This window comes from Periplaneta americana, chromosome 3, assembly GCF_040183065.1.
Source record: "Periplaneta americana isolate PAMFEO1 chromosome 3, P.americana_PAMFEO1_priV1, whole genome shotgun sequence".
NCBI classification, from domain to species: domain Eukaryota; kingdom Metazoa; phylum Arthropoda; class Insecta; order Blattodea; family Blattidae; genus Periplaneta; species Periplaneta americana.
Genome location: NC_091119.1, coordinates 160,463,804 through 160,490,714, shown reverse-complemented (window position 1 = coordinate 160,490,714; position 26,911 = coordinate 160,463,804). Strand labels below are relative to the sequence as shown.

Genomic DNA, 26,911 nt, shown 5'->3' with positions numbered 1-26,911 from the left:
ATGAGTTTTCCGACTTTCCCTTTATATATTTTATTATGCATTTTATGAGTTTCCCGACATTCCCTTTATATATTTTATTATGCATTTTATGAGTTTCCCGACATCCCTTTATATATTTTATTATGTATTTTATGAGTTTTCCGACATTCCCTTTATACATTTTATTATGTATTTTATGAGTTTCTCGACATTCCCTTTATACATTTTATTATGTATTTTATGAGTTTCCCGACATTTCCTTTACATATTTTATTATGCATTGTATGAGTTTCCCGACATTCCTTTTATACATTTTATAATGTATTTTATGAGTTTCCCGACATTACCTTTATATATTTTATTATGTATTATATGAGTTTCCCGACATTGCCTTTATACATTTTATTATGCATTTTATGAATTTTCCGACATTCCCTTTATATTTTATTATACATTTTATGAGTTTCCCGACATTCCCTTTATACATTTTGTTATGCATTTTATGAGTTTCCCGACATTCCCTTTATATATTTTATTATATATTTTATGAGTTTTTCGACATTCCTTTATATATTTTATTATGCATTTTATGAGTTTCCCCGACATTCCCTTTATATATATATATATATATATATATATATTTTTTTTTACTTTGTTATTTAATGACATGTATCTACTATTAGGTTAATTAGCGTCACTGGGATTCATGCTAGCGAGATGTTATTTGGCGAGATGAGACCGAGAATTTTCCTGACATTCGCGTTACTGTTGGGGAAAATCTCGGAAAAAAACCAATCAGGTAATGAACCCAAGCGAAAATCGAACCCACGCGCACGAGATTGCAGCATCACGCTTTCGTCGCTGCATAGTAACTGCATACAGCTTGGCGTATTGCAATGTCGCAGCGAGACGCAGCGTATGCACGGACAACTGTTTTGACGTAGATCTATGTCTTTCTCTGAGTAGCTGAAAGTTCAAAAACTTGAAACTGCTTTCTGCTCGGAAACTATAAGAACTACGTTAATGATTTATTTATAGTTATAGTCGCTTCTTAATAACGTGTAAACCGGTTTGACCAAATGCGTGAGGGATAGGAGGGTACGCGGCGAAAATAGCCGCCTTTAGTGTCCTAGGCGCGAAGCCGCGGTATGAGTCAGGACCTGTTGCATTAGTGTGACTTGAGATACGGAATCAAGCAGTACCTCGTTCTGTATATATGAAGACGCAGTGAATATTTGAACATTGCACAACACAACACAACACAACACACTACTACATTACTCCGAATGGAGTGTGATTCATGATTAATCTGCCCACAAGCTCCAGACAGCTCAGAGGGAAATATAGGGAAATGCCGGTGAAGTGCCGTGAGTCCACGGAAGGAGATGTTGACGGTTGCGAGGCATCGCGTTGCTAAGGATACAACTTGCAAACCGATAGTTTTGAAAGATTCTCACTGTATGTTACAGAACGACCATTTTGGTATAAATCAGCTAGACTGGAATTATGCAAATAATAATAATAATAATTAATAATAATGATAATGATAATAATAATAATAATAGGCTAAACTCCTGCGGTGGCTGAGTGGTTAGACCTTCTGTCTCTCACGCAGGCGACCCGGGTTCGAGTCCCGGCCAGGCCTGGGATTATTCGTTGAAAAATGCATAGTGACACTTGTGGCAAGCAAGGTCACAGCTGGAGATTTTCTCGTGGTTCTCCCGTTCCCCATATTAGGCATTACATCATTCCTTCAACATTTCTCCATTTCGTCATCATTCCATAGCATTCCCTTAACGACAACTGGCGACGCATGGAGGGGGTTGGTCTAAGGACGAGTTGGGTTACCTACTCGTTATACAAATTAATATAAAAAACAAGTTATTGTCGGATCGTTGCTGTCGAGTTTTGCAGTGCCCGTTTAATGAAAACGAGAGAAGAGATTTGTGACGTCACTGAGCATCTAATTGGATATTACTGCTGTAGAGGATTTGCTATTGAAATATTGAATTTGAATGAAACTTTGACTAATATTTTGGCCACAACTAGCTTTCATTATTATACTCAGCTTTAAAACCTCTCTGATAACATGACGTTCAATAGGCCTTGCGCCGAATACAACTAGAAAGCGTAATATTTAATACAGATTAAAAATATTTTAATTAAGAATTTAATTCACATTGAAAAGATTTCCATTCAACTCGGTGCTATGAGAACTGTATGAATTATTTATTGTGATTTATCTTATTTCAGAACCAGTTTATTGATGTCCTTTTATGTTAACAGAATGAAAAAAAAATAGATTTAAACATTTCTACTGACTTGCTGTTTACATTGTATTATGATAATCTAGGCTACTTCAGTTTTGTGTGCAAAATTATAGTGTACTTTACTTGGTAAATTTGCAGTGTTTTTTGTATCGCAGTTTTGCTCGTGGTTGAGTGTTAGAGAAGGCTGTATGGGCTTAATTCTGCCAGGTTAAATAAACCATTATTATTATTATTATTATTATTATTAGTATTATCATCAATATTATTATTATGATTGTTATCAACATTATTATTGTTATTATTATTACTATTATTATAATTATTGTTATTATTATTATTATTATTATTATTATTATTATTATTATTATTATTATTATCAATATTATTATCAATTTACACTTTGCATGTCTCATTTATTTGGACCTATTGTTTACATTTTATTATGCATTTTCCTTTGTTTCTATATGTTATATATTATGTCTGATTTACACTGACTTGCTGTTTACATTATGTTATGATTATCTACTTCAGTTTTGTGTGTAAAATTATAGTGTACTTTACTTTGTAAATTTGTAGTTTTTTTTGTATCGCAGATTTACTCCTGGTTGAGTGTTAGATAAGATCGTATGACCTTAACTCTGCCAGGTTAAATAAACCATTATTATTATTATTATTATTATTATTATTATCATTATTATTATTATTATTATTATTATTATTATTATTATTGGTATTATTATTGTCTCATATTTTTATACTTTGTATGTCTAATTTATTTTGACCTACTGTTCACATTTTATTATGCATTTTCCTTTGTTTCTATATGTTATATAATTATGTCTGATTTCTACTGATTTGCTGTTTACATTATATTATGATTATCTACTTCAGTTTTTGTGTAAAATTGTATTGTACTTTGCTTTGTAAATTTGTAGTGTTTTTTTGTATCGCTGTTTTACTCCTGATTGAATGTTAGAGAAGGCCGTGATGTTAAATAAATTATTCTTCTTCTTATTATTATTATCATTATCATTATTATTATTATTATTATTATTATTATTATTATTATTATATTAAGTGAGATCGGTGATTCGCTGAAGGGAAGAGGACAAAGTTGTTTTTTTGCAAGACTGTGTCCGAAGCAGTCGTGTTAACACTATCTGGGTCCAAGGTTTAATTTTCCGAAAAACTGACTTAGACAAGAAGTTTGCGAGAGATCAAGATGTGAAAACTGCCTGTTTAATTATCTGTTGATGCTTCCAGAAAGAGTGTGTAGTCCACAACTGTGGAGTAACGGTCAGCGCGAATGGCCGTGAAATCAGGTGGCCCGGGTTCGAATCCCGGTCGGGGCAAGTTACCTGGTTGAGATTTTTTCCGGAGTTTTCCCTCAACCCAATACGAGCAAATGCTGAGTAACTTTCAGTGTTGGACCCCGGACTCATTTCACCGGCATTATCACCTTCATTTCATTCAGACGTTAAATAATCTAGATGTTGATACATCGTCGTAAAATAACCAAATAAAATAAAAAAAAGAGTGTGCAGCATGTGGTTAAGAAGTGCGTTGAGCTTTGTAGAAATGTACAGCTCCTCAATGAATTTACTTCGAAAAGGTCACCATGCCATTACCAACCCCTGACTCTGAAGAGGAAAGTGAATCTATGAACTTTTAAAACAGTCCCTGTAAATACCTATAATTATTACTAGCAATACTTTAAACTTCACAACTCAGTGACATAATCTGCCGAATATTAAATGATAGTAAATAAACGGAAATTAGAACAGAATAGAATAGAATAGAATAGAATAGAATAGAATAGAATGTTTTATTTTCACTGGCAGAGGTAAGGCCATAAGGCATTCTCTTCCACTCAACCAGCCTTAATCAATACAATACATATTTAAATTACGAATATTTACACTACACCTAAAAGATTCTCCAGCAATATTCTTCAGCTAAGTTTTAACGACTAGTACATGTTTATTTAAATTTAGATAAACCTATAAGATAAAGTAATAACTTAATTTATGAGCTAATTTAATTCAATCAATTATAATTAAGTTGAGATAGCTAGTAAAATGATGAGAATTAATTTAATATAAGTTTACTAGAACTATGTTATAGGGAGAAAAAATATCAATCTAAAATATATTTATATAATAAGAATATTAATGTAATGAAATTTTGCCATTAGAGGTTTTGTATTCTATTTAGAAAAATTAATGGTAATAATAAGAATTGACAGATGTTAGTTTCATTATAACTAACAAATATTAATCAGTAATTAATCTGTTAAGCAAGAATTTCTGTAATTTTGACCTAAATGAAGTTATTTTCCAACAACCCCTTATATCACTCGGAAGCGAGTTCCAATTTCTAGCAACTGAAACTGTATAGGATGAAGAATATAATGATGTCTTGTGGTAGGGTATAATGAGTAAATTGTTATGACGAGACCTGGTACTTAGCTGATGATATGCGGATAAATTTTGAAAACGAGAAGCCAAATAGATTGGGGTGGCGGTGAGCAGAATTTTAAATAAGAGAATAAGAGAATGCAGTGCTCGTCGATCTCTTAGCCTTAGCCAAGACAATTAAGCTTAATATTTGAGGAGAAAAATTCGCTCCGGCGCCGAGGATCGAACCCCGGTTCTTGGTTCTACGTACCGAGCGCTCTGACCACTGAGCTACGCCGAATTCAATCCACAGCACCGGACCGAAACCCTCTCCTTCAATGTTTCCCTTTTGGCCTGACTCCAAGTTAGGCATATATGTTGACGTGTATGTCCAATGTCAACTGCCATTATATTAGGAGCGCACTCAGCTGAGTGACTTGTTTGGCCGGGATTCCGCAGTTAAGTGCACAGTAATCTGTACAAATATATGCACTGCAGCTATGAGAATATTATAAATTTATTAATTTGTCCTACAGAATAATATCTGTAATATTGACAATTAATATTTGAGGAGAAAAGTTCGCTCCGGTGCTGTGGATTGAATTCGGCGTAGCTCAAGTGGTCAGAGCGCTTGTTACGTAGAACCAAGAACCCAGGTTCGATCCCTGGCGCCGGAGCGAATTGTTCTCCTCAAATATTAATTGTCAATATCACAGATATTATTCTGTAGGACAAATTAATAAATTTATAATATTTATAATATTAGCCAAGACAGATTTTGGAAAGACGGGTAACCATGATCATACTTACGAAGATTGCAAATGTAACGAACGCACGCATTATGCACACGTTGTAGCCTGTAGACAAATATAACACTCTTCAACATGGTTAATCATCAAACCAGGATGCGGAAGTACATAAGAGCGACTCTCACCTTATCCTCAGAGATGGGCCGCAGAGTGGAGGGGTCATCCGGAGAGATTGGACCGGCGGGATGCTGTGTGGTGGAAGAAGCAGTGCTGCTGCCGCCCCCGCCGGGGTACGGCCGCCCCCACGATTCCTCGATGCGGAGCTGGATGCCGGCCAACGACGCCGCCTCCTCCTTGCTGCACGGCAGCTCTCCCCCCACCACCAGCTGCAGCAGCTGGAACAATCACAACGCTCGTCAAAACAAACAACTTGTGTGTTCGTGTTAGCAACATCGGCTGAAGAAACAAATTTGTGTTTATTACACTCAATTAGGTCGACAGAGAGATCATTGCCGTCCCTCTAGCTGTGGGGCCGTGCCGTAATAAATATAAATAAATATTTACTGTACACGTCCCACCAGAGAACCATACCACGCATGCGTCTGTCCAATGTCAAGTGTAACAAATAATTCGAATGAGTTTCTAACTAGACTCACAAAGAAAGCACGCCAAGCGATTATAGATTTTCACAACGATTTTTCCCCCACATGTTCCATTTGAAATAAGAAATCTCCCTGTAAATTTATACATTCGGAGAAGGCCTAGTCTTCAAGATAAGATTTTTGGAAACCATTCCGGAAGTTAACAAATGTAAATACCTAGGAATAACATTTAGTAGCGATCTCGGCTGGGGGGGAACACGTTACTGACCCAACGGGAAAGGCATGGAGGACGTTACACTTTGTAATGAGGGTACTAAAGAAAGGCTCTGATAAATCGAAAGAGATTGCATATAAATCACTAGTTCGTCCAGTAATGGAATATGGTGCTGCATGTTGGGATCCTTACAGATTAGAACATATTAAGACACTGGAGAAGATTCAAAAACGGGCTCTCAAGTGTTGTCGTAATAATTCAACATTAAAATGGGACACACTCACGGACAGGAGAACGCGAATTCGATTATGCGCACTGTTCAAAACATACAGAGGTGAGCCTGCCTGGGGAGAAATAAAAAATAGGTTGCAGCCGCCAAATTACTCTTCAAGGAACGACCACTCATATAAATTGAGGGAAAGAAGGCAGAGGACGGACACTGGAAAGTTTTCTTTTCTCAATCGTACCATCAGGGACTGGAATGCTTTACCTGCAGACTTACTAAAGGCTTTACCAACAACCAAAAACGTATTTAAAAATAGGCTTAAGGACTTTACTAATAGACGGTAATTATCACAGTATTTAAAGGGTGTAAATGATATGTTGTTATTGAAGTGTTGTATCAGTGAAGAATTATGTTGTGTCAGTGAAGTGTGTAGTGTAAGTGAAACGTGTTCCTGTCAGTGAAGCTTTATAGTTTATAGTGGCAGTGCAAAGTATTTGAACAGTGAAATGTTTTTGAAGTGTTAGTGAAAATCAGGATAGAATCAGTGAAATGTATCGTAATTCCAGTGCAGTGAGTGAGTTGACAGCGAAATGAGTGTAATGTTGAAAGGTACTTGTGCAGATATGAACATATCATACTCGTGGGTTTTAGTTCGATCTTAGGTTTAAGATACAAATTAGATTTATTTCAAATGTTATTTTAAGTGATCGTTTCATTTAATTTAGGATATTCCCTGTTGTTGTTATTATTATTATTATTATTATTATTATTATTATTATTATTAATTATTATTAGTATTATTATTAATTGTATTTTAATTAATAAGTTTATTATTGTCATTATTGAGTGTAATTAGTTACCACTGCCACCGGGTATATACCCATTGCAGTGTGAATAAGTACATACCTATATACAGATCGCGAAGCGACGGAAGTTGAAATTGAGTTAACTTTTACCGCGCGACGTTACCGGAATGCGTATGTGTTTTGTTTGTTATGGTGTCGTCTGCAACAAAATTGAATACTTTTTCAGAGGAGATGTTGATAGAATTGGTTAAAGGATACCCTGAATTATACAGAGTGAACCGTGTGTAATGTGATTAATTTCAAGGGGTTATTCTTTGAGATATTTCAAACAAAAGAGTTTAATACAATTTTGATCGTTTTTGCTTCATTTTCGAGAAAAAAAGTTATTTTATATGAAACATTTCATAGCATATTTTGGGAAAGCGATTGAATTAACTTAATTCCCAATATTCTTAGTCAATTTAAGAAAGCAGTGTATTATGATTAAAAAAATAGTTTTTGTCGTTTAAATATGCAGAAATTTCATCTGAACAAATTTAAAAGGAATTTTAAAACGTTACATTTGTTAGATCAAATTTCTGCCTATTTAGCCAATTATCATAATACAGTTCTCTCTTAAATTGACTGAACATATTGGGAATTAAATCAATAGTTTTCCCAAAACACGGTAAGAAATGTTTCATATAAAACAGTTTTTATCTCGAAAAGGAAAGCGAAAAGGAAAACAATAATTGTATCAATTTTTTGTTTAAAATGTTTCAAAAAATAACTCTCCGAAATTAATAACATTACTTACGGTTCACTCTTTATATTACGGTTTGTTTACCTGAAATACACAATGCTTTCCATCCATTGCCTCCATGAAGTTCAGAAAATTTAAATTTTTCCAATATCCTTCTTCCACCTTCGTGAAATTGTCCTCAGAGAGTTTCCACTTAATGAGGTGGTTTTCAATGTATCGCAATTACAGGACTTGTTTCTAAAATTATAATGGACATTGTGAAAGGTACAATACGAAAATCGTAACGGAGAGAAAGTAGGGAATTCCTTGCAAATAAGTCCTTGAAAGGGAGATACCAACTATTAGGGAAACCTAACCTCAAAGTTACGCTTAGACGCTCTGCTGGATGCCTCCCGCATTGGACGTTTTTGTATATGAGGGCCAATGATATACAGGAGATCATCAAATTGCGAAGATGTCATTCGCATATAGTTATGATATGTTGATTTCTTCTACTCCAAAAATAGAGAAGACAGGCATCATTTCATAGGCTTCCTAATCAACACGAACCAGCGATTCAAGTCGCGGAATTATGAACACCAGTCCGCGACGAGATACTACATTGTCGCGTCGCGTGTCGCGGATTTCGCGTCATTGTAAATACAGCATAAGTCTCATATCTCCATTGCCATGAGAAAAAGAAAATGTTTAGGGCTCCAAATGTTTATGCATTGCCCTCAAAATTGAGAAAGTTTATGAAAACCTCTTCAAGTAGTTTCAAGAAGTATACTTTCCATCTGTTAGTGATCATAGCATTCTTTTCGTAGACTCGTGGACCTGCGTAGCTAACGAGAAAGACAGGCTACGGCGTGACGTCACATTCTTAGTCATAACATGGCCAACATTGAACACGTTTATATTATATAAATGCATGTTTGACATGAGTGTATTATAGCAATTCCTTTGTTTTTCTTTTTTTTTTTTTAGAATTTTGAATATACAGGGTGAATAAAAAGTCTGAAACCATATAAATATCTTCCATATAATTGATTTTCGTTTACTATAGGTGTTACCAGTATTTGTAACTAGTGTTGATGGAGCTGCAGTTTTGTCGCTGTATAAGAGGCTGTAGGTAACTATGTAAAAGTTCTGCGATTTTAAAGGCTTTTCCCTGGCAATAAAATGTCATTTTAGGACTTATTGAAAACTGGCCAAGACTGTAACTCCAAAACTATACCGCACAGGATAAAGTGGGTTTTCCCAAACGATGGAACATAACATTTTACATATTCATACAGGGTGATTGACGAGGATTTACCGTCCTTTACGGAGCTTATTTCTGAAGACATATGAGCAAAAAATGTCATATAAACATAGTTCCTATTCTCAATATTTTCAGAATTACACTAATTTAAAGTTGTTCGTAAAATACGTTTTTTCTTTAGTTTGAAGGTAAAAGAATAATACAAATAGAGAATGAACCATTCAGAAATATCATTTCTTTAATTGCCAAGTATTATGAAGCTGAAGATGTGCTGTGAACTCCTTATTTTCTTCGTACAGATATCTTTTTCTATTTTTAACTAGAAAATTACATTATTCTTACGCACTTATCACAACAATTATTACAAATCACACCACTTCCACCGAATTAATTATTTGCAGTCAAATTTTGCATCCTAATTTACAGTCTTGGAGAATTTACAACACATTTTATAAAATGTCGCCGTCCGCTTGAGTACACTTGGCCGCACGCTTGTGAACGGCACTCGTCGCTCTACGTAACTGCATACGGCTATCTTTGATTTCCGTAGCGCTCGCGTTGGCTGCTGACTGCACGCTGACCAAGATCACGCGTTCACAGCAATGCGTTCCAATAATGAAACGTAACTCTGTAAATATTGAGAATAAGGACCCATGTTTACATGACATTTTTTGCTTAGAATGTCTTCGGAAATAAGCTCCGTAAAGGACGGTAAATCCTCGTGAAACACCCTGTATAACAATAACTCCATTTTCAGCAAAATTGGAGTTATAGGGCTTTCGTAGAAACCCCACAATATAATATTATAGACTCGTTATGCTGAAAATCATGGCAATAGCAGAGTTGTCTCTCGAGTCCGGTCCAAGTTAAGCAACGCATGATGTCACTGCTCGTTACACATAAACTGTGACATTTTCCCCGTTTTTACTAAAGTAAAGACGTAGTCACGTCAAAAGATGTAATACTTGTGCTCCGCATGATGTCTGAGAAAATATTTCTCAAACTTGAACAATTTAAACACGTCAACATACATGTATTATAGCGTACCGAATTTCCCAAGTAAAGTCTTAAGTCCTCGCTATTTCTAATCACCGTTTTGATGTGATGATTACTTACTTACTTACAAATCGCTTTTAAGGAACCCGCAGGTTCGTTGTCGCCCTCACATAAGCAGGCCATCGGTCCCTATCCCATGCAAGATTAATCCAGTCTCTACCATCACATCCCACTTCCCTCAAATCCATTCTAACATTATCCTCCCATATACGTCTCGGCCTCCCCAAAGGTCTTTTTCTCTCTAGTCTCCCAACTAACACTCTATTTGCATTTCTGGATTCGCCCATACGTGCTACATGCCCTGCCCATCTCAAACGTCTGGATTTAATGTTCCTAATTATGTCAGGTGAAGAATACAGTGCGTACAGTTCTGCGTTGTGCAACTTTCTCCATTCTCCTGTAACTGCATCCCTCTTAGCCCCAAATATTTTCCTAAGAATCTTATTCTCAAACACCCTTAATCTCTGTTCCTCTTTCAAAGTGAGAGTCCAAGTTTCACAACCATACAGAACAATCGGTAATATAATTAACTGTTTTATAAATTCTAACTTTCAGATTTTTTGACACACTAGATGACAAAAGCTTCTCAACCGAATAATAACAGGCATTTCCCATATTTTATTCTGCGTTTAATTTCCTCCCGAGTGTCATTTATATTTGTTACTGTTGCTCCAAGATATTTCAATTTTTCCACTTCTTCGAAGGATAAATCTCCAATTTTTATATTTCCATTTCGTACAATATTCTGGTCACGAGACATAATCATATACTTTGTCTTTTCGGGATTTACTTCCAAACCTATCGCTTTACTTGCTTCAAGTAAAATTTCCGTGTTTTCCTTAATCGATTAAAGAGACTGTACCGATCGCTGGGTTTATATACTGTTGATGAAACTGATGATGAGATTCGTCGTGAATTACCTGCCATTAGTCTTACTGTTGGAGGAAACCTCGGAAAAAAACTCAAACAGATAATCAGCCCAAACGGGATTCAAACCTACGTCCGTACGATTTCATGGAGCAGGAGTCTCGTCCTTTAACCCCTTGAGAACGTCTACGATCGACCGATGATACAACAGACCTTACAAAACTCCGAAGCAAATCCTAGTGTGAGGGTTTGGTTGTAGTAATGCAGCTGTACATGATTTTGTGTGAACGTTCAAAGACGAGGAGTTTGTGTGGTGCTTGCTGAGCACCATAATTATATTAAGACACTTTAAAAAGACGCGAGTCAGTTAATTTAGTATTTTCGATAAAACGTGCTTCATAAATTGATTTTTGTTGCGGATGTGACGTTACGGTGAGGGTGGGGTACTACAGGAGCGCGCCTTCCAATACCCAAGTTTCTACTAACTTGGAAGTCTGAGAGCACAGCATTGACAGCACTTATCACTTTATAAAAGTAACAACAATGGCTCATTGTTGACAGAATAGCTAGAGCGTCGGGTTTCAACGCGGGGAATCAGAGTTCAATCCCACTGAATCGAAATGGAATTCGTGATGGAAAAAATTGGAACGGTTTTTGGTCAATGCATTCTTCATAAGGCTAATTCCATTAATTAAGGCTGGTTGAGTGGAAGAGAAGGCCTTATGGCCTTAACTCTGCCAGCGAAAATAAAACATTATTATTATTATTATTATTATTATTATTATTATTATTATTATTATTATTATTATTATTATTATTATTAATTTCATTGGGATCTTTATGCAGAAATAGTTCGTCATTCACCAATAAGAAACCAGTTTCAGTACTCCAATTTATCCATAGAGTCGTTGCCCAGGGTGCGTCATAGGAGACTAGTCTACGCTACACCCGCTCTCTGGTCCAAATTTGAATGTCGGACTCGTGAATCGGGCGATCCAGGTTCACTGTATTTTCGAAGTCCGACAATACCAAACCGCGCAACTTATTCGACATATAGGTATTATCTCCTCCATTGCCACCTCGAACGAGTTGCAAACTAATTATGTATTTGAGTCGAGCTTAAATTGGACGGAGTTACGCAACAGGCCTAATAGAACAACCGACAATTTGAAAAAAAAAAAAAAAAAAAAAAAAGGAAAGAAAAAAATATTTGCACAAATCTGTTGATGGCCGGCTAATTTAACTCGGAAAAAATCAAGAATGCGATGTCTGAATTTTGCTGCTATTTATAAGCAAAAATTCGTTTACTGCATAAAATTCATTTATTTATTTTTCTTTGAAAAATCTAAAGTGATGGCTTTTTTAGGAAAGGAACCAGTCTGTAGCAAAATTTGCATCAATAATAAGATCGAACAAGTTAAAAATTTTAGTTATCTCGGTTACCAAATTTCATATGAAGAAGAAAAAGATTTGAATGAGAAAATTATAAAATTCAACAGAGCAATGGGGATAATTAATCAGATACTCAAACCAACCTTAGTACAAAAACACACGCGCACCAGAATTTATAAAACATTGGCCAGACCTGTACTCTGTTTTGGTAGTGAAGCTTGGACGATTCGTAATATTGATTCACAAAGATTAACGGCGGCAGAAATGTCATTTATGCGTCGTACAGCGGGATACAGGAGACTGGATTACATTAGAAATTTTGACATTATGAAAGAACTGCAGATTGGACCAATTACGGAATACCTACAGAAATACAGGCAAAACTGGAGATCACATGTCATCAGAATGCCTCGTTCTAGACTTCCACGCCAAATTTTAAATTACCATCCTGTGGGGAAGAGATCCTTGGGCAGACCGTTCAAGCTTTGGCAAGAGACCATAACGGGCCACTAGGCCCACCCAATACATGCAAGGATAATGATGATGATGAAATATTAATTCAACTGCTGGTCTCTTATTAAAAAGAGTTAGCTTTTTTGGTATTATATGTGCTATTTTTTGTAATAATATGAATTTTATAATATATCTTGAATAAAATGTTTTATATAAAAAACACAGATTTATTTCAATGACCAATATCTCGAAACAGGTTTTTGGCGCTTGGTCTCTTATTGCGTAACTCCGTCCAATTATTGTCACCTTTTTAGGCCTTCCATCTTTCTCCTGAAAAAAAAAAACAACATTTCGTTTCATCTCATCAGCAATGACGACAGTCGACCGAGCTTCCTTTTTGGGTGAGGGCACATATTCTGATTGTAACGATTCACCTTCGTCTTCAACAGACTTGGCTGATTGTGAAGGAAAATATTTGGGGCTAAGAGGTATGAAGTTACAGGGGAATGGAGAAAGTTACACAACGCAGAACTGCACGTACTGAATTTTTAACCTAACAGGAACATTAAATCCAGAGGTTTGAGATGGGCAGGACAGGGCGAATCCAGATGTGCGTAGAGAGTGTTAATTGGAAGATCTGAGGGAAAAAGGTCTTTAGGGAGGCCGAGAAGTAGATGAGAGGATAATATTAAAATGGATTTGAGAGAAGTGGGATATGATGATGTTAGCTATGGGCTCGATTAATCTTGCTATTGATAAGGACGTTCTTGTATCAGCTGCTTTCTCGTTGTCTTCGTCGAATAGCTTTCCAATCGACAGTATTCGCTCTTTAAACCAGGCATGAGGTCAGAGGACTGTACTGCGTTTGAATCGCCAAACAAGTTCTGCTTTCGATTCGGTTCGCGAGAATGTGTTCATTACGAGTCACCAGCATGAATTCGATGTTCCTGGTTGTTTGGAGCACTTTCTGGACTTGAATTGGCCTAACGTCTCACTATTGTAACAATTACATAACACAATTGTATACAAAACGTGTAGAAGTATGATTTCAGCATAGTTTTTTGTTGTTGTTTAGTCAACTGTTCGAAGACAGATCTGAACCGCACAAGTGATACCTACAAGGCACTACTGATGAGACAACTAAGCCAGGAGCTAGTGGGGTATGGTGGCAAGTTCGCCTATTAGCTACATATTACAATAATCAAACTTCAGATGCATACAAACAATTGTTATTCCTATACATATCAGCCAGAATCTCAATTAGAGGCAAATTTCAGCGTAAAGGCAGTAAAAAATCATATTTTTCATTTTTGATTCGATAATTACGTCACTAGCGCTTGCTAATGATGTAAAAACATCCAATATTTCTTTCTGACAACTCGAGTACTTCTCTTTACGAAAATATGTTTCTACCCTGGGACACTGAGCTTTCGATGCATTGCACTGCAACCTCAATCATGATGACATCCCTGCTGCAATTCTGTAATCGCTCCTAGAATTAGTCTCTAATACGTCGATACTGCATCATCACCGGGTAATAAAATCACTCTCATATATCAGACATTATTACAGCTAGGTCATCCAATATGAGATTGCTAGAGTACACGCATTAGTAAGACCAGGAATAACAAATTAATTAAATTATGAACTATCTTCTCGATTTTTATGATCCAGATATGTAATATTCTCGCATTTAATGACTACAGAACTTGTGTAGGTTTGCAAGTTTGCTGTACAATTAACGCGGTTTTATTATTTGATTTTGTGATTAATCAGATTTACAAACAGTAAGTAGGGTCAAGTAGGGTTAATATGATACAGCAAAAAAAGTCGGGCTATTTTGATACAGACTTTAAAATGTCCCAAAGTCTCAGTTTGAAAATGTTTAAAACTGCGATTATGGAAGCATATTTTATATACTGAACAGAGTTAAAAAAAAACATTATCAGTTTCATAAATGTATTAAAAGAAAAAGTAGTTTTGTTGCTTGAAAAAATGTGATAGTCGGTTACTTTTGTTATTGCTCTTGAATGAGTATAAATAGGATAATTTTTTAATTTTTCTTTTACACAGAATAGTATCAGCTTCATTTTTCTCTATAGAAAAGCTGTGAATGTTGATCGGTCTAGTAGTAATTAGTGTATGAATGAGAAGGACTATTATGATGCACTTTTACGGCTACTGTCCTACGCTAGAAGGGCTATTATGATATTATGAAAGAAATTGACCATGTTGATCAATTTTCTAACTTAAAGTAATTTATTACCTCTTGAAGGGTATGTCATAATTTCTCAGCTCTTGAGGGATGTTTGAATTGTTGGCACCTACAATACAGTATAAGTTACAAAATTACACACGTAGACTTATTCTTTCCTTATTTATTAGCTAAATAAATGAATAAATGAATGATTGAATTAATTAATTAATGAATAAATAAATAAAATAAAGAAAGAAAGAAACAAATAAATAAATAAACATAATGAACATAACAGGAAGATGGCGAAGATAATATGAAAATCAGACGATGAAGACAACCTGGTGATGAAATTATGACGAAGACAATATGATGATGAGACGATCACATGACGAGGTGATGATGAAGATAACCTGGCGATGAGATGAAGACGAAGATATGGCGATGAACACGATGACGAAGATAACCTGGCGATGAGATGAAGACGAAGATATGGCGATGAGACGATGATGAAGATAACCTGCGATGAGATGAAGACGAAGATATGGCGCTGAGACGATGATGAAGATAACCTGGCGATGAGATGAAGACGAAGATATGGCGATGAGACGATGACGAAGATAACCTGGCGATGAGATGAAGACGAAGATATGGCGATGCGACCATGATGAAGATAACCTGGCGATGAGATGAAGACGAAGATATGGCGATGAGACGATGACGAAGATAACCTGGCGATGAGATGAAGACGAAGATATGGCGATGCGACCATGATGAAGATAACCTGGCGATGAGATGAAGACGAAGATATGGCGATGAGACGATGACGAAGATAACCTGGCGATGAGATGAAGACGAAGATATGGCGATGAGACCATGACGAAGATAACCTGGCGATGAGATGAAGACGAAGATATGGCGAGGAGACGATGACGAAGACAACCTGGCGATGAGATGAAGACGAAGATATGGCGATGAGACGATGACGAAGATATGGCGATGAGACAATGATGAAGATAACCTGGCGATGAGATGAAGACGAAGATATGGCGATGAGACGATGACGAAGATAACCTGGCGATGAGATGAAGACGAAGATATGGCGATGAGACGATGACGAAAATAACCTGGCGATGAGACGATGATGAAGATAACCTGGCAATGAGATGAAGACGAAAATATGGCGATGAGACGATGACGAAGATATGGCGATGAGACGATGATGAAGATAACCTGGCGATGAGATGAAGACGAAGATATGGCGATGAGACGATGACGAAGATAACCTGGCGATGAGATGAAGACGAAGATATGGCGATGAGACGATGACGAAATAACCTGGCGATGAGACGATGATGAAGATAACCTGGCGATGAGATGATGACGAAGATATGGCGATGAGACGATGACGAAGATAACCTGCGATGAGATGAAGACGAAGATATGGCGATGAGACGATGACGAAGATAACCTGGCGATGAGACGATGATGAAGATAACCTGGCGATGAGATGATGACGAAGATATGGCGATGAGACGATGACGAAGATAACCTGGCGATGAGATGAAGACGAAGATATGGCGATGAGACGATGATGAAGATAACCTGGCGATGAGATGAAAACGAAGATATGGCGATGAGACGATGATGAAGATAACCTGGCGATGAGATGAAGACGAAGGTATGGCGATGAGACTATGATGAAGATAACATGGCGGTGAGACGATGACGAAGACATGATGAGTGTGTGACGAAGACATGATGAGTGTGTGACGAAGACGACATGGCAATGACACGATGGCGAAGATAACATGAAAATGAGACGATGAAGACGATATGAGGATGAAAAGATGACGAGGACATGTTGAGACGATGACGAAGACGACATAAGGATGAGATGACGAAGGCAACATAAAGATGAGACGATGACGAAAGCGACATGACGATGACGAAGGTGATGTGACGATGACGAATATAACAGGATGATGAGACGATGGTGACGAAAATTATATGATGAACGGTAACAATGATAATATGGTAACAAAACCGATACAATGAGTCGATGATGAAAAAAAAACATGCTGGATAGACAGAAATGACACAATGAGGAGATGAGAGATGGCATAATGGAACTCTACCAAGGATTTAACGATGAGGAAAATTAACAAATATTGCATGACGATGAGACGATTAAGATTACACGATGACCATGAAGATAATGGCGGAAATTATGTTGAGGACGAATTAGACACTGACATGTACTATCACCTAAAGTTGTAGACTAATACGTAAACGTTAGCTATTTTATTATTCGCCTATAATTTCAAATATGAAGGAATTAATATTTCAGTACGGTAATTAAATTTCATGTGCATTATTCCCGGGTGAAGTGGAAAACACTGGATATGAATGAAATCTATTAGGCCTAGTACTTAGGAGATATCGATGTACACAGACGAACGGTCTATTTAAACAAATGCTTTCTTTAACAGTGACGTTAAAATATGTTTCCGTGGAATACCTAAATAATTTGTTTGCAGTGTCGCAGTAGGCCTATCGTAAAATAATAAAGCAAGAAATACTGTACTACTGAAAGCGTGTCAAACGAAACACATTACAGAAAATTATTACTGGATACGCAAAGACACAAAGGAAAACAAAACTAAAGGAAATCTGATATGAAGGAGTGAAAGAGGCAACGACTGCACAATTACAAGTAAACCAATGGACAGACAGAATGAAATGGCGTTTGGGAACCGGAAGACGGCGACAGACGTTGTAAAACCGGATAGAAGTAGTATATAAAACAGAACTGCTTTCCGATATCACTTCATTATGGAGTATTCTTTACGTGACAACCCAGCAGGTCAACACTGACCTGAAAAGTTCAATAGCGGCGTCCCCTGGACTGTGATTTGTGGGACAAGTAAAAGCAAAGCGCGACGTGAGAATAACCAGTATTAACAACACAAATCAATCTGCCATTTCGACAGGCACCTGTTACACGTGTTGGCTAGGACTTCATGGAAAGAAAGCTGGAGACTCAACCAGATAAGAGAAAATGAGCTCCACGACTTTTATATCTCAATGCATTTATGCAAAATCTAGCACAAATTATCATCGTGCTAGACGACATACTTGCAGTACGTAGAAATGAATAATAATAATAATAATAATAATAATAATAATAATAATAATAATAATAATAATAATAATAATAATAATAATAATAATAATAATAATAATACAAATTCCTAATTTTCTGTTCACGAACAAGTCCTTTACTGGAAATCCAGCATTTTCCAAGCTTCTCTCTTTTCCGCATACGATCCATAGGCCTATATTATCTTGAGCGATATTGGAACCGAGTTTTGCAATTTCTAAAGTTTTTGATCTTTCAAATTCGGTGGATTTGTCGTATCTGTACATTTAAATAATTATTCATAGATTTGAAAAAGGCATATGACTCGGTTAAGAGAGAATTTTTATATGATATTCTTAATGAATTTGGTATTCCCAAGAAACTAGTTCGATTAATTAAAACGTGTCTCAGTGAAACGTGCAGCAGAGTCCGTATAGGTCAGTTTCTGTCAGATGCCTTTCCAATTCACTGTGGACTAAAGCAAGGAGATGCACTATCACCTTTACTTTTTAACTTTGCTCTAGAGTATGCCATTAGGAAAGTCCAGGATAACAGAGAGGGTTTGGAATTCAACGGGTTACATCAGCTGCTTGTCTATGCAGATGACGTGAATATGTTAGGAGAAAATCCACAAACGATTAGGGAAAACACGGGAATTTTACTTGAAGCAAGTAAAGAGATAGGTTTGGAAGTAACTCCCGAAAAGACAAAGTATATGATTATGTCTCGTGACGAGAATATTGTACGAAATGGAAATATAAAAATTGGAAATTTATCCTTTGAAGAGGTGGAAAAATTCAAATACCTGGGAGCAACAGTAACAAATATAAATGCTACTCGGGAGGAAATTAAACACAGAATAAATATGGAAAATGCCTGTTATTATTCGGTTGAGAAGCTTTATCATCCAGTCTGCTGTCAAAAAATTTGAAAATTAGAATTTATAAAACAGTTATATTACCGGTTGTTCTTTCTGGTTGTGAAACTTGGACTCTCAATTTGAGAGAGAAACATAGGTTAAGGGTGTTTGAGAATAAGATGCTTAGGAAAATATTTAGGGCTAAAAGGGATGAAGTTAAAGGAGAATGGAGAAAGTTACACAACACAGAATTTCACGCATTGTATTCTTCACTTGACATAATTAGGAACATTAAATCCAGACGTATGAGATGGGTAAGGCATGTAGCACGTATGGGCGAATCCAGAAATGCATATAGAGTGTTAGGAGGGAAAAAGACCTTTGGGGAGGCCGAGACGTAGATGGGAAGATAATATTAAAATGGATTTGAGGGAGGTAGGATATGATGATAGAAAATGGATTAATCTTGCTCAGAATAGGGACCTATGGCGGGCTTATGCGAGAGCGGCAATGAACCTTCGGTTTCCTTAAAAGCCAGTAAGTAAGTAAGTAAGTAAGTAAGTAAGTAAGTAAGTAAGTAAGTAAGTAAGTAAGTAAGTAAGTAAGTAAGTAAGTAAGTAAGTAAGTAAGTAAGTAAGTAAGTAAGTAAGTAAGTAAGTAAGTTAAATTTAAAAGAGTTACGCGTAGCATTTTAAAAATTGCCGCCAGATCTCTCAAAATGGCAGGCGAGGGTAAATGTAGGAGAAATATATAAGGCAACTATTTACATAAAAAAATAAAAACATTTATTCATGCCATTTGGGCCAAAAACTCAGTCCTAATGACTCTTAATGTTGTCTATCATCTGATATCTTCTTCTATCCTTAACTTTTCTCCCATTTAACATTCCTTCCAGTACATCCTTCAGTAGGAAGTATCTTCTCAGCTAGTGACCCAAATAAATAATTTTCTCGTCCTAATCAGTTTCAGCATCATTCTTTCTTCACCCACTCTTTCCAGTACCTACAGCTTCATTTCTTATTCTGTCTATTCATTTCACACGTTCCATTCTTCTCCAAATCCACATTTCAAATGCTTATAGTCGTTTTCTTCACTTCGTCGTAATGACCATGTTTTTGATCCATACAATGCCACACTCCACACAAAACACTTCACTAGTCTCTTCCTTAGTTTTTTTCCAGAGGTCCGCAGAAGATGCTCCTTTTCCTATTAGGAGCTTCCTTGTCCAGTGCCATCCTCCTGTCGACTTCCTGGCAGCAGCTCATGTTACTACTTAGGCTAGGTCCCCACTGCGCCAAGCAAACTGTTTCAGGCTGCTCGAAACGAAATGTTTTTTTGCCGTTTCAAACATCTTCAATGCACACTGCAGCAAACAAGTCATTACCTAACGCACAGTTCCTGCGATCCTTCAAGTTAATTGACGTTTTCCCGTTCACACAAGGAGTTTCTCAGCATCACATTTCATCTAAAATTTAGTTTAGTTTACTTTAGATAAGAAAGCTCAATTTTTTTTACAGTACATATCTGGCATCAATAAGTTTTGTTTCTATCAGCCATTCCAGGCAAACTGGGAATTCGAATGAAAAAGTTTTTTTCAGAAATATTTGTTTATAATTAATGTAAGACATACATAAGGTTCAAAATTTAAATATTCTAATGTTATGTTTTATTTAACGACGCTCGCAACTGCAGAGGTTATATCAGCGTCGCCGGATGTGCCGGAATTTTTTTCCCGCAGGAGTTCTTTTACATGCCAGTAAATCTACTGACATGAGCCTGTCACATTTAAGCACACTTAAATGCCATCGACCTGGCCCGGGATCGAACCCGCAACCCTGGGCATAGAAGGCCAGCGCTATACCAACTTGCCAACCAGGTCGACTAAATATTCTAATATTTTATTTTCAAAAATAAAATATTTTACAAGTTTTATGGGCTAAGTAGTCTTGGCTAGGTAATGGGTACTTTTTGTTTTCCTAAAGTGTGGAAAAAATAGGGCTACCTCCCATTGGAGATACAATAATAATAATAATAATAATAATAATAATAATAATAATAATAATAATAATAATAATAATAAAGTGTGCAAAAATTAATCACAGAAATATCAGCTGTTAATGTATGTTTTTCAAGGAGCAACTGTTGAAGGAATATTTTGAGAGCCTACACTGTTAATTCCAGAGATCCAGGATCATGGAAATTTTTACTCTGTACTATATTCTTTCTGCTATTTATTTGAAGTAGATTGAGTTAATAACAATTAGCAATCTTACAGCTCAAGTGGATATTTTGACTTAGAAATGTCACAGTTGTTTTGAAACCTAAAAAATGAAGGACATTAACTCTGCAGTGCTTGGGAAAAGTGACATAAGTCAGTTTCCACAAACCTTTTTTGATAATTTATTGACAACTTACACTGATTAATGTCGATTTGATTTTCTTCTGTATGAATTATTGTAATGGGAGGAATAATTATGTATTTTTTTCCAAGCAAGCAGATGTTCCGTAAGTTGTCAATAAATTATCAAAAAAGGTTTGTGGAAACTGACTTGTGTCACTTTCCCCGAGCACTGCAGAACTCATCTGTAACATCCGTGACATGGAAGAAACATCTATAAAATATTTACCGATTTTTTTTTTTTGTGAACTAATTGGATGCCATGAGATTTGCTTAACTTTCACATGGACGCTATGAGAATGAATCTCTTTTTGTTTGAGGCAGAGACCCGTGTTTTACACTTTTTGTTAATAAGGTGTGAAGTGAGTTCACAAATCTTGTAACATCCGTGACGGAACCTTTTCTTTATTTTCTGCAATAATAATAACTTTCATTCAACAACTTTTTTTCTGTAAAATGATACTGATCTTCTAAATTGATTGTAATAATAAAAGTTACTTATACTGGTTATAATTTTCAATTGTAATTATTCCCTATCATATAAGCTCTTGTTTTTGTAATCTGTGCTATTTTATTGCTTGTTTATTTTGTTTTCTTCTTTCTGCTTATCTACAGTGCGGTTTTGAAATCTCGACCACGAGCGTTTGTTCATACGGGGGTAAATTCTTTAATTTATATTTCTGCTTTATTTTAATATTTGACACGTTCATTCTCGTTTTATGTACCTATCTCGTGACGAGAATATTGTACGAAATGGAAATATAAAAACTGGAAATTTATCTTTTGAAGAGGTGGAAAAATTCAAATACATGGGAGCAACAGTAACAAATATATATGATACTGGGGAGGAAATTAAACGCAGAATAAATATGGGAAATGCCTGTTATTATTCGGTTGAGAAGCTTTTATCATCTAGTCTGCTGTCAAAAAATCGGAAAGTTAGAATGTATAAAACAGTTATATTACCGGTTGTTCTTTATGGTTGTGAAACTTGGACTCTCACCTTGAGAGAGGAACATACGTAGGTTAAGGGTGTTTGAGAATAAGGTGCTTAGGAAAATATTTGGGGCTAAGAGGGATGAAGTTACAAGAGAATGGAGAAAGTTACACAACACAGAACTGCACACATTGTATTCTTCACCTGACATAATTAGGACCATTAAATACAGACGTTTGAGATGGGCAGGGCATGTAGCACGTATGGGCGAATCCAGAAATACATATAGAGTGTTAATTGGGAGGCCGGAGGGAAAAAGACCTTTGGGGAGGCCAAGACGTAGATGGGAAGTTAATATTAAAATGGATTTGAGGGAGGTGGGATATGATGATAGAGACTGGATTAATCTTGCTCGGGATGGGGACCGGTGTCGGGCTTGTGTGAGGGCGGCAATGAACCTCCGGGTTCCTTAAAAGCAAGTAAGTAAGTAAGTAAGTAAGTAAGTAAGTAAGTAAGTAAGTAAGTAAGTAAGTAAGTAAGTAAGTAAGTAATAGTTTATGTATCTTTGTTTGTATTACATTTAGGCCGAATATGTATTTTTGTGGTTTCTGATTGTAATAATTGTATATTTAAATTTAAATAAAAACATAAAAATAAATACATACAAATGAGAGTCGGAACACAGTTTTCGAGGCATGATTTTCCTTTCCAGTCTACACGGTGGTATAGGGTAAACATTGGTAATTTCGTGGCAGTGGTTATTTCGTGATACTTTTTCTTTGCTCTTTTGTGAACTAACCAATGGTGTTACGAGATCCAAATTTCCGCCAAGGGATTGCATATGTTGTCCAGTTTCCAGAAACATAAAGCTAAGCTTTGTGTGACTATTGTAGTTGCTTCAGTGAGCTTTTATGTTTGGAGAGAGCAAGTTTGCGTCGACTTCTCAGGCATACAAATTTTGTGGATGTTTGTAATTACATTACACGCTTATTACCAGAGGTAAGCATATGATATTTGGTACAAAGATTTATTGTATCTTCATGAAATTTTAGGAGATGTTTTTGGAATTTTAGATACATCTGTAGTCGCCATATAGGCTTAGCTTTACTGATAGAAATGTTAGCTGTTTGAGGCGAAATTTTGTTGAGCATTAAGCGTTACATTTTATACTATTTTAAAAATTGTATTACAATAGGAATTTTAGAAATCTGAAGACAAGATGTGATAACAAAAAAGAAAACGGAGACGCAATGTTTGATTTGTTATCATGCTAAGTGTCAATGATAAGTGCTAGATGACTTACTTGCAAGAATTGTGACAGAAGATGGAACATGGCTCCACCATTTTGGAACGGAGACAGAGGCAGACAATGGAGTGACATCATGCAAATTCACCAAAGAAATAGAAATTCAAAAGTATACCTTCGGCAGGAAACGTTATGGCTACTGTGTTTTTTTGATTCAGAAGGACTCTTGCTTGTGGACATCATGCCACACGGAACCACCATTAATTCTGACGGGTATGTTGCAACTCTCAAGAAACTTCAAGTTCGACTGAGTCGTGTTCGACGACAACGGGAGAAGCAGGATGTTCTGCTATTGCACGACAACGCACAGCCATATGTCAGTCACAAGACCACAGACCAGATCAGAAAATTCGGATAAACAACACTGAAACATCCGCCTTACAGTCCTGAACTGGCACCGTGCGATTAATATCTCTTTGCTAAACTGAAGGATCCCTTCGCGGAACGAGGTTAGAAGATGGCTCCCTTGTGCACGCTGCTAAAGAGTGGCTCAGACGTGTTGGTCCAGACTTTTACCGTGCTGGTCTACAGGCCCTCGTTCCTAGGTTACGTAAGGCAGTTGAAAGGGACAGGGATTATGTGGAAAAGTGACATTTTGTTCCTTAAGGATGCATCTACATTCTGTGAAAATAGCAAAGCTGTAGGATAAAAATATAATTTTTAAACAAACGTTATGCATTACTTTTGAAGTTACCCTAGTAATATAGGCTATAGTAAAGTCCGTAATAAAAGTTTTCACCCTTTCAGGGCAAAGGAGATCCCTTTTCAATTTCAATTTTTACTTTGATTTCATTCTTATTATGTGTTGATATGTATTTCTATGTTTTCTTGCTATGAATATTAGACGGAATTACTATGTTTGAAGTCTTGTAACAATAAATGAAAATTTTATTTGACTTTAATAAATTTTTCCACATTTCTTCTACCTCTCACGAAATTATCAATGCAATATCACGAAATTACCAAGGTTATCACGAAATAACCAACCTTTCAGCTTAAGTTGTAAAAGTGTTTTTGGCACATATTCAAGAACGTATCCAATCTTTTATGTCTCCAGATTTGTACAGCAAGTTACCGTCTTTTAGATGAAAAAATCGGAATAAGGATATATTTACACATTTGCATTTTAAATTAGTTTTCATGAAATTATCACGAAATTACCAATGTTTACCCTACTTTTCGCTTTGCTGTGTTTGTTTCTTGTAAAATTATGAAATATTCTAATGTAACACTTTTTTTCTGACATCGTTACCTTCCGGCTGGCGAGCTATTGTGCCAAATACAAAGACGTATAGTTTGACGTCAAAATCGAAATGCGTTGTTTGATGTGTCCATGGCCCATGTTTTTTCAGGGGCAGCCATAGTACTTAGAGCAGTCTGTGGATTGCAGTAAAAGGAGAAAGTAAGATTAATTCACACGGCGGTTCCTGGAGGCAGGAATTCACCGCGTGGTGAGCTATTGATCACTTTGATAAAGCGTTGCCGTGCAACCACAAGGCTTATTTGTGGAATCACTTTGCCAAATCCTTCAAAGCTCCATGTGAACCAAAACACACTCAATCTGCAGTGAGGAAGATAAGATTACACGAATTCACACCACACTGTAATATAGCGTTTCCTATCTGATAGTCAATGGACGCAACAACTCTTGCTTGAATGATCATGTCCTGTACAATGCTTTTTATCATAGAGTCAGCAAGTACTTCTGGGAATAAATGATTAGACGTTAGCTTCAACTACAAGATTATAATTAGAGACCGGATTTTTATTTAATAAGTAGACAGACGACGTTTAAGCAAACGTTTAGTTTATTCAATGTGGGGCATGGAATATTACCTATTTTTAAGTTAGTACCAAAAATTAACCACAACAACATACATGACGTTATCGTTATTGTTACATTGGTACATGCTTTGGATTTAATATGCATCATGGCTAATTGGAGTATTCAACATCGTGTGTTTGCAGTTGATAGTTGCACGAAACATGAGAGTATGGTGCATGTGTAGCAGCCATTTTGACGACGCTTTGGAGATAACCGAGAAAGAGGACCAGTTTCAAGTCGGAAAATAATTCTCTCATGGGTGAATAAGTGGAGGGATTCAAGTTCATTGCACAATGTAAAGAGAACTGGACCAAAGAAAACTGTACGCACTCCTGAAAATACTGAAAGATTGAGAACTACATTACAGCAAAGTCCAACTCGTTCAGCACCAAGGTACGTAGCCTACGCCGCCGCATACTGCAACTTGACGTTTCGTTTCATCCCTACAAAATGCAAGTTGTTCAACAACTAATTGCTAACGACAAATTGAATCGCTTACATTTGTCAACAAATGCAGAAATTAATTCAACAAGATCCGTTGCTACTGGACGTGCTACTAATGTCTGATCAGGCTAATTTCTATGTTTCTGGATTGAAAAAATGTATATATTTTTATTTTAGTAGGTTATTTTTACGACGCTTTATCAACATCTTAGGTTATTTAGCGTCTGAATAAGATGAAGGTGATAATGTCGGTGAAATGAATCCGGGGTCCAGCACCGAAAGTTACCCAGCATTTGTTCATATTGGGTTGAGGGAAAATCCCGGAAAAAACATCAACCAGGTAACTAGCCCCGAACGGGAATCGAACCCGGACCACCTGGTTTCGCGGCCAGACGCACTAACCGTTACCCACAGGTGTGGACTTGAAAATAATAATCGAAGAATGAAAGCTATCTTGTAATATGCATAAATACCGGTACATGTTTTGTTCTTTTGAAAGAAAATTAGTTCACTTTTAGTTTCCCATTCTCCACTCTGTATAACAAAACGTCTTTGAAAATCTGAAGATATATGTGGCTAATTGAACATTTAAGCGTTCTAGTGAAGTATTGTACCGCTTATTTTTTTGTCCTTTTAAACAAACTCCTTTTTGTTACACTCAGATTTGGCCATCGTCCTTTTAAAAGGAGAGTTTCGTTTCATGGCAACAATTATCCAGATTTTCAAAGTACCAATATAACTTATCTTAATTATTTTTGTACATGAATCTGTATCCGTGCTACATACTTATTTCTCGAAACTAGTACATGGT

At 36.3% G+C, this 26,911-nt stretch overlaps 1 protein-coding gene across 4 annotated transcripts in view; it reads right to left on the bottom strand.

Annotated features, from left to right (window-relative positions):
* Window positions 1-26,911, bottom strand: part of LOC138696773 (1-phosphatidylinositol 4,5-bisphosphate phosphodiesterase epsilon-1-like) — a 561,655-nt gene that overhangs the window by 294,504 nt on the left and 240,240 nt on the right. For all 4 annotated transcript variants that reach the window (XM_069822163.1, XM_069822165.1, XM_069822164.1 and 1 more), the window contains exon 2: window positions 5,580-5,789. In XM_069822163.1, the coding sequence (XP_069678264.1) occupies window positions 5,580-5,789 (210 nt within the window). The remainder of the gene's footprint in view (window positions 1-5,579; window positions 5,790-26,911) is intronic.